Raw genomic sequence first — 10,816 nt, forward strand, 5'->3', positions numbered from 1 at the left:
GCAAAATCTTAATTTGTCTAAAAAAGGAAAAATGTATATATACAAACCGCAAAATCTTAAGAATCACATCACTTGAAAGGTTGATAAAAAAGAAAATTAAGGGTCATAACTGGAATGGGCAGCTAGCACCATAGTTGGAAGCAAACGCCACAATCCAAAAATTAGAGATCTAAAATTAATAATGGATATAATCAGATGACCTAGAAGTAAGAGAATCTAATTTACGTAGTTTTATATACACCGAAAATTGGATGCAGATTTGAATAAAAGAAAAACAATCAAATCCAGAACACATTCAAAGGGAAAGTTTGAAAGAAAAATGGTTAAATGGAGTTGGATATGGCATGTCACTCATCTGCCTTTGTTGCTGAAATTCTTTCCCCACAGGGTAGGTGGCTTTGATCAAAATCATCGTCGGAAATAGAGACCGAGATGTTGATGAAGATGAAGGTGAAGAGGATTGGAGCTTGGTATGGTAAGAGGCCAAGTGAAGAGGAGGGAGAAAAGAGTTACAAACCTGAGCCAGCCGTGAGAGTAGTAGTCAAATCGAGAACTAATGAGTGAGTAGGAGGACGCTGCGAGAGGGTGATTCCACGCATCGAGTAGGATTTTTCTATCAGGGACAATTTCGACCTTTCACATTTTCATGTTTATTAGCCCCAAAAATCATTATTAAAGAAAAAAAACCAACTCCGGGTCTTTTATAAAATAGTGAAACTTTTCTAAATATAACAAACTATTGAAATATTTACGACAAGTGTAACAAAGTCCATACATCCTTTTCTGGTCTCTGATTTTTTATCGTTTCCTTTCTCTGTACTCGTGTAATTTCTTTCATTTTTTTTTGTAAACGATCGTATAGCCAAATCTAAACGATCTTATACAAATTTTGAAAAAAAAAATCCAATTAATTAAACGATCGTATACTAAATCGCGTTACTAAATATATTACCCGAATTGTTGATGAGGCATTTTTGGTATTTTACACGGTGGGGAATTGTTCTATACAATGTAAATACTTTACTGCTTTTTATATTTTTGAAAAGATCCTAAAAAATATAACAAAACGACAAAATATTTACAAACAATTGTTGGTACACCTTTAAATTTAACTATCCAAATCTAAATAAATTCTTTTTTCAAATATCAATTTGAAAGAAAACGAAGGAAAAAAGTAATTTAGAAAAAAAAAGAAAAATTGTAGAAAAAGAAAGAAATAGAAATATTTGCAAAAAGAAAATGGAAAGTAAGAATAAACGAAAATATTTTTAAAAAATGAGAAAAAGATATAGAAAGAAAAAAATGGCAAGCGCAGACCTAAAATATTAAAAAAAAAGTATTTTAAAAGTAAAATATTTATATATAATTCAACAAACGGAAAAGACACATATGTTCACGCAAACGTTTAAACGATTTATTTTTTCAATTTTATCGTTTAATTTAGTTAATTTTTTTTATTTGTTACACGAATTTCAAGATTTTATTAGTATTGTTAAGGATAATTTATTTTTTCAAATTTTTTTGGTTAGACGTACGAAAAATAGTGGCTGTTGCTTTTCAAATTTTCATGTTATATTTACCAAAATTTCTGTATTTTTATTTTTTTTACGCGGTAAATATTCGGTAGATTTGTTATACGTACGAAAATTAACCTTTATTTCCCACCAAAATATGTCTTATTTTTTCGCAATTTCCCCTCTAACGTTGGGTCATTCCCGCTACGCCATCTCCCAGTTCTTTGAATCGTTCAGAAACTTCGTGACTGCTCACAGTCCGAAATGATAAAACCCCATAAAACCCCTCCTCGTATGTGCTTTCATACTCTTTATTTTCTTCTGGGTTCTCACCAATCCTTCAATATCTCATCGGAGCCTCACCCTTCCTCACCCCTTTCTATTTCTTCCAACGCTGACCCATTTCCTGAATTAGTCTCTAAAATCTCTACCATTCTTTCCAGTCCCACATGGGAACGCAGTTCAGAGCTTTCACATTTAGTCCCCAAACTCAAACCCCATCACGTTGTGAATATCCTCGATACGCACAACAATACGGAATCAGTCTTGCGCTTCTTCCACTGGGTTTCGAGAAGGCATTTTTTCAAACATGACATGAGCTGCTTTGTTTCGATGCTCAATAGATTAGTTCGGGATCGCCTTTTTGTGCCTGCTGATAATGTAAGAATTCTAATGATTAAATCCTGTAGGAATGAGGGAGAGGTTAAGAGGGTCATTCAAGTTTTGAGTGAGATTAATACCACATATGATTTTGGGCATACTTTGTATAGTTTTAGTACTCTTTTGATTCAGTTGGGGAAGTTTGATATGGATGGTTTAGCACGAGATGCGTATGTCGAGATGCTTAACAGTGGGATTAGACCTAGTTTATTTACATTTAATGCAATGATAAAAAATTTATGCAACAAAGGAAAGGTGCAAGAGGCAGAGTTGATTATGGGTCATATTTTCCATTATGGTGCCTGTCCAGATACTTTTACATACACGTCTTTGATTATTGGGCATTGTAGAAATCGAAATTTAGATTTGGCTTTTGAGATGTTTGACCGAATGGTTAAAGACAGGTGTGATCCAAATTCGGTAACTTATTCAACTCTTATCAATGGGCTATGTAGGGAAGGGAGGTTAGAAGAAGCAATGAATATGCTCGAAGAAATGATTGAGAAAGGGATTGAACCAACAATACACGCATACACCATTCCAATAGTTGCGTTATGTGATGCTGGCCGTTCTTGTGAGGCAGTGAAGCTTCTAGGAAAGATGAAAAAGAGAGGCTGTGGTCCAAATGTTCAAACATATACAGCACTAATCTGTGGTTTATCGCGAGATGGGAAATTTGAGGTTGCAATTGGTGTGTATCACAAGATGTTGGCTGATGGATTGGTTCCAACAGCTGTCACATATAGTGCCCTGATTAATCAATTATATGTGGAGGGAAGATTTGAAACTGCTCTTACCATCTTCAATTGGATGTTGAGTCATGACAGCTTGCCAAATACTGAAACATATAATGTAATAATTAAAGGCTTTTGCTCAATAGGTTACATTCAGAAGGCAATGGCTATTTTTGACAAAATGCTCAAGGCTGGTCCTTCCCCAAATGTAATAACTTACAATATGATTATTCATATATATGTCAAGCAGGGATATATGAATAATGCAATGAGACTGGTAGAAATGATGAAGGGCAATGGACTGAAGTTAGATACTTGGACTTATGCTAATCTTATTTCAGGGTTTTCTAGAGAGGGAAAATTGGATCATGCGTTTTCTCTTTTCAATGAAATGGTGGAACATGGCATTTCTCCTAATGTAGTTACATATAATGCTATAATTAATGGATATTTGACTGTTTCAAAAGTGGATGATGCTTTGGCATTGTTTTGGAAGATGGTGGAAAGTGGAAATCTTCCAAGTAGTGGAACCTATAATATGATGATAAGTGGTTTCTCTAAAGCTAATCGCATCTCTGAAGCGGAAAATTTCTGTGGTAAAATGGTGAAGCAAGGCTTGCTTCCAAATGTTATTACCTACACATCGTTTATTGATGGGCTGTGTAAGAATGGGAGGACAAGTCTTGCATTCAAGATTTTCCATGAAATGGAGAAAAGAGATTTTTTTCCAAATTTATGTACTTATAGTTCCCTAATTTATGGTTTATGCCAAGAGGGTCGGGCTGAGGATGCAGAAAGATTACTTGATGAAATGGAGAAGAAAGGAATAACCCCAGATGAGATAACTTTAAATTCTCTTTTGAATGGTTTTGTTGCACTTGACAGAATTGATCATGCGTTTCTCCTTTGCCGACGAATGATGGGTGTTGGCTGCAAACCCAATTATCGGTCCTTTGCCATATTGCTGAAGGGATTGCAAAAGGAAAGCCAGTCGCTTACAGAAAAAGCTGTAGCCCAACAGGAAATCATGTGTTCTTGTAGTTCTGATGAGAAATGTATAAGCACAGGTTCAGTGTACAGTCTCCTGGCTAGATTGTCTGACTATGGATGTGAGCCTAATGTCGATATCTATACCACTTTAGTGAGAGGCTTGTGCGGCAAGGGCAGATGCTACGAGGCAGATCAGCTGGTCATGAGCATGAAAAAGAAAGGTTTGCAACCTAGTGAAGAAATTTATCGTGCTCTATTGGTTGGCCAATGTAAGAACTTGGAAGTGGAAGCTGCTCTTAAGATTTTTGACTCTATGGTCACAATAGGTTTTCAACCTCGCTTATCGGATTATAAGGCTCTCATATGTGCGCTTTGCAAAGCAAATTTCAGACATAAAGCTCAATGTATGTTTCAAACTATGCTCAAGAAGCATTGGAATAGTGATGAGGTTGTCTGGACAGTGTTACTTGATGGATTACTCAAGGAAGGGGAAACTGATCTAAGTTTGAAGCTTCTTCATGACATGGAATCTAGAAATTGCACTCTTAATTTCCAGACATGTGTTATGTTGGCCAGGGAGCTATCTGCACTAGGTTGCTCAATTGAAATCCCTCAAATCTCTAAACAGTTGGGAATTGTAAAAGATAAACAGGTGCAGTTATTTGAGCAAGAAAAGTGTTACTCGAGCTTCTAATCTAACAGTGGACCGTAGTCTAATATGACCCAATATGTAAATGAATTTGCCTGATGGAATTTTCCATCCTGAATAGCGGCAACAATTTAATTGCTGTTATTTATTGAAGTGTTAGCAAAAATATCCTCAACAACAACCATAACAAACTTTTTTGTTCTTTGTTTTTTTGTTCTTATGGCTTTGCTTCAGTTTCAATTTCATTCCTCTCACTAAAACTTCTGTTTTATTGTTGCAGAAGCAAACTGCTGATGTTCGTAGAGATGATATTGCTCTATAAGAAGTTTCTAAAGGTAGAGTTGTTTTTCCTCCGTTGCTGTTTTATCAACAAGATATTAACCATAATTCATACAAAGCTTTTTTTTTTTTTTTTTATATCATAGATGATGCATATTTCCAATTCATCTCGTGATTTGAAGTGTTTCCCAAGCACTAGGTGCACTTTAAGGTGACAATCTCTTTAATCACCTTAAGGCGAGAGGTGATATAAAAGCATTGTCCGACTGAAACAAAGAGCACGTAATAAAATAATGAATAAATATCATTTTTGACGATTATAGATAAAAAATACTTAGATTTTTAAAATGTTAAAATATAAACAAAATTATTAAGAAAATTTAACTAAAATAATACTGAAAAAAAAAGATAAAAGAAATAGAAACATAAATACTTTTTAAATGGGTAAAAAATAGTTCTTTGAGTAATGGGGTAGAAATTTTGTCATTTGGCAGTTCGGTTGGCATGCAGCAACATTATAAAAAATGTTATTAAAAGAATGAAAAAAGAAGGCGGAAACAAAATATAGTCTCCCGCCCTTCACGTACGGAAAATTTGATGTAACATTTGAAGTTCTCTCCATCTATTTCTTTTCAACTCATTGGACTTTGGTGGGTTTAGTCATTGAAATATTAGTTTGCCCTCCAAATCCTCACTTCGAAGAACCACCACAGAGTTCTGCAATTTCTCATTTGAAGTGCTATCAATCTTCTTAGCAACCAACCAAAAACTCTCTCTTATTGAAGCAAAATCCATGGACTAACAGAACTTTCAGCTTTAAAACATTGCAATCGACTCCTTCGACACCTCTGTTGTCATCATCCATCATCATCTGGGTTCTCCTCAACGATTGCTTCCTAACTTCACAGCCTCCTCCAAGATTGGGGCCATTTGAAAGTCAAAATCTGAATGGACGACATGACCTAGGTTTTTTCTTCTCGTCTGTGATGCTCTTCTTCGTTTATGGAGAATATTTTCTTTAGATAGACGATTAGACAAGGCCTCCTCAAAGATTAAGCTTGATTCTTCAGTGAACAAATTGAGATAAGGTCATGCCAGGCTTAAAATTACTAATTTGCTTGCTCTCACTTTCAACAATCTTGATTTTTTGACAGGGCATTTAGAAACTAATATTTTTTTCTCAGTTTCACAAAATTGTTTTCTTCTTTCTTCTGGATGGTCTTTCTAACGTCCCCGGGCATAAATTTCAAGCATTACGGTTTGGCCTATCGCAATAACCTAAAGTGGGGGATTTTTTTGTCAAAAGCTTTGGAATTGGGAATCTGTGGTGGTATGCTTTTGCTTCGATTTTCAGGATGGTTATGATTCTGGCTTTTGTAACTTTGGAGATGGAAGTGGAACATCCTCTCTCACTTTCTAACAGGCAAAGCAAAATGAGAAGCTTACTCAGAAGTGATTTTCTTTTTTGGTCTTAGCTGTAGACAGAATGGAAAATGAGAGTGGTAGTTCATGATGTTTCTTTTAATTAGTTCTTTACTATTTTGAAAATAATTTAAAATTGTTTTAATTATATGGTGCATATTTTTAACCACCTTATAAAAGGATCACCAAGTAATAATGTTTCTTTAGTACAAGTTCATTCTTTTTGTTTATTGACGATCGACTAAACTAAATACTATCTTGTGCATGTCCGTTTTGATATTGTTCAAACCTAACTAATCTTTAAAAAATACTTGTCTAACTTTACATACATAGTTTCTTATTGAACCTTATTATGGTATTCTTTCAGTACATTTAATGTAGAATTGAAAAGAAAGTTCTATGTTGTACAGAAGATCAGCTGGGAGCATTAATTATGTACAACTTGAAAGCACTATTGTTGAGTCTTTTGGAGACTCTTGGCTGGAATTCGTGTGATATAGCCACCGTCCTAACAAAATGTAATTCATAAACATTTGCTCCCAAGTGCAAATTCGTATCAATTGATGTTAGGAAGAGACTGAAAGATGAGATCATGAATGAGAGGAACGTGATTTTAGGCTCTGTTGATGTTCTTATGAATTTGGTGGCTAGGTAGAAAAGTTTTGGCAAGCATGATGAAGTCACATTGAAGCACTTACACAAGGATCAAACTCAAATCTTGTAGGAGACGAAGACTACTAGATAAGTGGTTTGTATGGTTCTGTTTAATTGAGTATATATGGTGTTTCATTTAATATATATATATATATATTTATTTACATCAAACCCTTCGATCATGTTTTGAAGGTCAACATTGCTTTGCATGCAAGATATTTCAACCTTTAATTTCAAGCAAACTACACGAGATTTCGTCTTCTTATTGTGAGGTAATTCTTTTTGCGCATTGACTCCTAAAATTAAACATTTTCTTATTTCTTTTTGTGCATTCATGTCACTAGGTACATAGCTATGATGAACTTCTCATTTTTATAGTGGAACACACCTCTATATCCTTTGTTCTATTGATATTTTTCAAGAACCAAATAAATGCACTATGCTTATTCTTGAATATGCACAAACTTGGTGACCTATTATTACTTGGGCATTTCAAACAAACTCAAATTTATATTTTCCTTTATATCTAAAATAAAATTCAATATCAATTGCTTCTCTTGTTTCTAAGCTGAAATTTATTTGTGACTCAAATTTTAGCTACCCCTGTTGCTTTTGCTTCTGAATTTTGATTCCTGCCCTTGCCTTAGATTCTACAAGCTGACATTAACTATTTATAAGCCTTTTCTTTTAGCTAATGGGTTCAAGATTTTGTGTATGATACAGAGGGAAAGTATGTTTCCAAGCACAACCACCCGTTGAGTCTTATGGCCATGTGTTCAAATCCTCCAAGTTGGAAACAGTTTTACATTTCTTGCTTCGAATTTTTCTTGAGCTGAGTCTTGCCTTTCTCTTTGTGGTCATAGATATCTTGAAAATAATTATTTATATATATTGTTGAATGATATGGATGAAGATTAGTTGTTTCGAAAACTTATTTTGAGTCAAAGTTCCCTATAGATTGTGGAACTTTTTGGTAGTTTAGGATGGTCAAATTGACGCAGGTCCAATTTGTGCCATTACTTAATGATGTTGATGTTTTTTGTTGATTTGTTTAGATTAAATGACAAGTTCTATCTCATGTTTGTATTGATGGTTGAAACAGAGCATAGATGGAGGCCTAATTGCATGACTATGCTATCGCCTTGGTCTACACCTACTCCAAGAATGAATCAGACCTCAATCGGTGCTTGAAGGAATGAGAGGGCCAGGGTTTTGTGGTCACCGTATCAGTTTGGTGATGCTTCTTCGAGAACACAAAGAGAGCAGCTGGTACAGAAAGTGGTGTCTGCTTTCAGTGGTATTCTCAATATTCTGGTCAGTAATACTACTTTGTGAATTAATTATTTATTTACTTCATGGCCAATGGATTTACTATTTTGTTTGTAATTTTGTATTAGGCATCACCCTCCTCTTAAATGAATTTTATGTTCAATGCTCCGTTTGTTTTGGAACACATTTTTTTTTATTGGATTGTTGGCATTTATTATTGATTCGATCTTAATGTTGCGACTTCTGAGTTTACATTGTTCACATTAGGCATCATCACCTCCTCTCTTGAACGACTTTTTTGATGTTCAATACTTTGTTTAGTTTGAAGTATGGGCTTCTTAATGTTGTTAAAGTTCACATTATTTATAAGGCACTCCCCCCCTCACCCACTCATTGCTTTGTTTGCTTTGAAACATTTCTTTTTTGTTGGATTGTTGACGTTTGAATATTGATTTACTTGATGTATGGGGATCTTAATGTTGCGAGTTTACATTGTTCCTAAGGCATCACTCCCCCCTCCCCCCTCCCCCCTCCCTCCAAAGTCTTGAATGATTTTACTATGATGTATGATTTTATGTTAGGAGTGTATCGAACAAAATCGTGTGGGAATGTTTTCTTCGATTGAAAATGCAATTGATTGAGTTTTTATTTATTTCGTATTCATAATTATTATTTTTTGAAAATTTTCTAACCGTACTATGGTTGAAAAGGAGTGTTACTACCAACAGTTCCTATAAGCATTCACTACTAGGATTGGGTAACAGTTCAAGAGAAGTTATTGTTGAAGGCAAAAATGGTCTTCCAATGATCATTGATCCTTGTCTGCCACATACCTCCTGGGTTGAACTTAGTTTGTGTGTGGGCACTGGTATTGCATGGCTAATGGATAAAGTCAAACAATGTAAGAAAATTTATTAACTTTGTGAATCAGGTGTTTATTTAGTTAACTAAATAATTTATTGTTAGAGGTAGACCATGATATTTCTTTTTTAATTTTTATTAGGTGATTGATGTGACGACAAACATTGGAGCAATATATATGTGTGAGAATTTTGGTGTCACTACAGTTTAAACATCTCTTTGATTCTATCAACTTTTGGGTATATATATATAGTCATTTTATTTGAATTAAGAATTTAGAACTTGTTCTATTAACCTATTAGGTATGAATTTTATTTCTTTTGTATGTTATAAATTTGAAGATTTTTATTATAAGTTATAAATTTGAAGACTTTTGTTATAACTATGATTGTAGATTTGGTTGAAATGTGAATTGCATCTTTATTCACTTAGGCAAATGACTTCTACAAATATCTACACGGTTATAATTTGATTTTACAGTATTTTTTTGCAAAACAACCTGTAAAATAAAAAGTATGTTATTAACCAGCGTTATTAAAAATTAATTATAGCAATGTCTTTATCACTCGATAAATGACATAGAAAGTTTATTAACATGAAAATCCATGCTTCAAAATTGGAATTTATTGGTGTGAAAACGAGGAACAATTGAAATACATAAATCGAGAAATTATAATATTAAAATAATAGAATAATATAATATAATAAATAAATAAGAAATTTAGGAAAATTAAGAAAATTAAGAAAATGATCCAGAAATTGAAAATCTCAAATTTCTTCACTTTCTCCCACTTATTTGAATTTCTCTCTAATGTTAGTGTACCTTACAATTCCATCAAATGCTAATTCATAGGCAATTTGGCGAGCATGAGGTGGGTTACATGGCCATAGTCCATGTTTATTTGACCCATGGCACAAGTGTTGGATGATAAATTGGTTGACATGTGGCGATAGCCACTAAGCACACTAATGGGCACTCATTTATATTAATAATATTATAATACTCTCATTTATATGTCCATTACATATATGAAATATGTCTTGTTAAAACCTTACTAGGGAAAATTCAAATAGTACATATTTCATATATACTTATAAAAATAAAATTTATTCCCTCTCATGCACACTAATAGGCACTATCTATATTAATAGTATTTATGATACTCCCTCCTGAATGTCCATTACATATATGTAATATGTCTCATCAAAACCTTACTAGAGAAAAATCCAATGGAAAAAAATCCTAGTGAAAGAAAGAGAGTACATATTTCATATATCCTTACAAAAATAAAATTTATTTCCCCTCATGGACACATCATTTAAGATCTTTGAGTCGCCATATTCCAATGTTGTGCACTAATTTTTCAAAGGTTGTGGTAGATAGTGATTTTGTAAACAAGTCTGCTAGGTTATCCTTGAACAAATTTGTTGTATTGTCATGTCATTTTCTTCAAGATCATGAGTATAGAAAAGCTTCGTTGAGATATGCTTTGTTCTATCACTTTTAATATAACCTCACTTTATTTGAGTTATATATGTCATGTTGTCTTCGTATAATGTTGTTGAAAGGAGTTTACTAGAAGACAAACCACATGATTCCTAAATGTGTTGAGTCATCGATCTTAACCATATACATTTTTGGCTAGCCTCATGAATAGCAAGAATTTTGGCATGATTTGAGGAGGTGGATATTATGGTTTGTTTCAATGATAGCCAAGATATAACAGTTCCTCCATATGTGAATAGATAACCTGTTTGAGATCTAGCTTTGTGTGGATTAGATA

At 33.7% G+C, this 10,816-nt stretch overlaps 1 protein-coding gene across 11 annotated transcripts; it reads left to right on the top strand.

The window, feature by feature from the left end:
* The first annotated feature begins 1,686 nt into the window (after nucleotides 1-1,686).
* LOC103490161 (pentatricopeptide repeat-containing protein At5g65560-like) lies at nucleotides 1,687-9,414 on the top strand. 11 transcript variants are annotated; one of them, XM_017045020.2, is made up of 8 exons: nucleotides 1,687-4,550; nucleotides 4,828-4,882; nucleotides 6,659-6,766; nucleotides 6,900-6,996; nucleotides 7,095-7,174; nucleotides 8,005-8,216; nucleotides 8,882-9,072; nucleotides 9,175-9,414. In XM_017045020.2, exons 1-2 carry the CDS (start codon nucleotides 1,779-1,781, stop codon nucleotides 4,867-4,869), a joined length of 2,814 nt encoding a protein of 937 aa, XP_016900509.1. In that variant the 5' UTR covers nucleotides 1,687-1,778; the 3' UTR covers nucleotides 4,870-4,882; nucleotides 6,659-6,766; nucleotides 6,900-6,996; nucleotides 7,095-7,174; nucleotides 8,005-8,216; nucleotides 8,882-9,072; nucleotides 9,175-9,414. The 11 variants fall into 11 exon arrangements, with proteins under 11 accessions (XP_016900509.1, XP_050945608.1, XP_050945610.1 ...); XM_051089651.1 differs by having other exon boundaries at nucleotides 6,904-6,996; XM_051089653.1 differs by having other exon boundaries at nucleotides 6,616-6,766; nucleotides 6,900-7,174.
* The last annotated feature ends 1,402 nt before the right edge of the window (nucleotides 9,415-10,816 follow it).

Source organism: Cucumis melo, chromosome 1, assembly GCF_025177605.1.
Source record: "Cucumis melo cultivar AY chromosome 1, USDA_Cmelo_AY_1.0, whole genome shotgun sequence".
NCBI classification, from domain to species: Eukaryota; Viridiplantae; Streptophyta; class Magnoliopsida; order Cucurbitales; family Cucurbitaceae; genus Cucumis; species Cucumis melo.

Excerpts from the sequence above, each read along its gene's own strand:
- LOC103490161 (XM_051089653.1), top strand. The coding sequence starts at position 1,779 with ATGATAAAACCCCATAAAACCCCTCCTCGTATGTGCTTTCATACTCTT. Across the intron at positions 4,551-4,827 it reads GAATTGTAAAAGATAAACAG|AAGCAAACTGCTGATGTTCG; the intron begins GTGCAGTTATTT and ends TTATTGTTGCAG.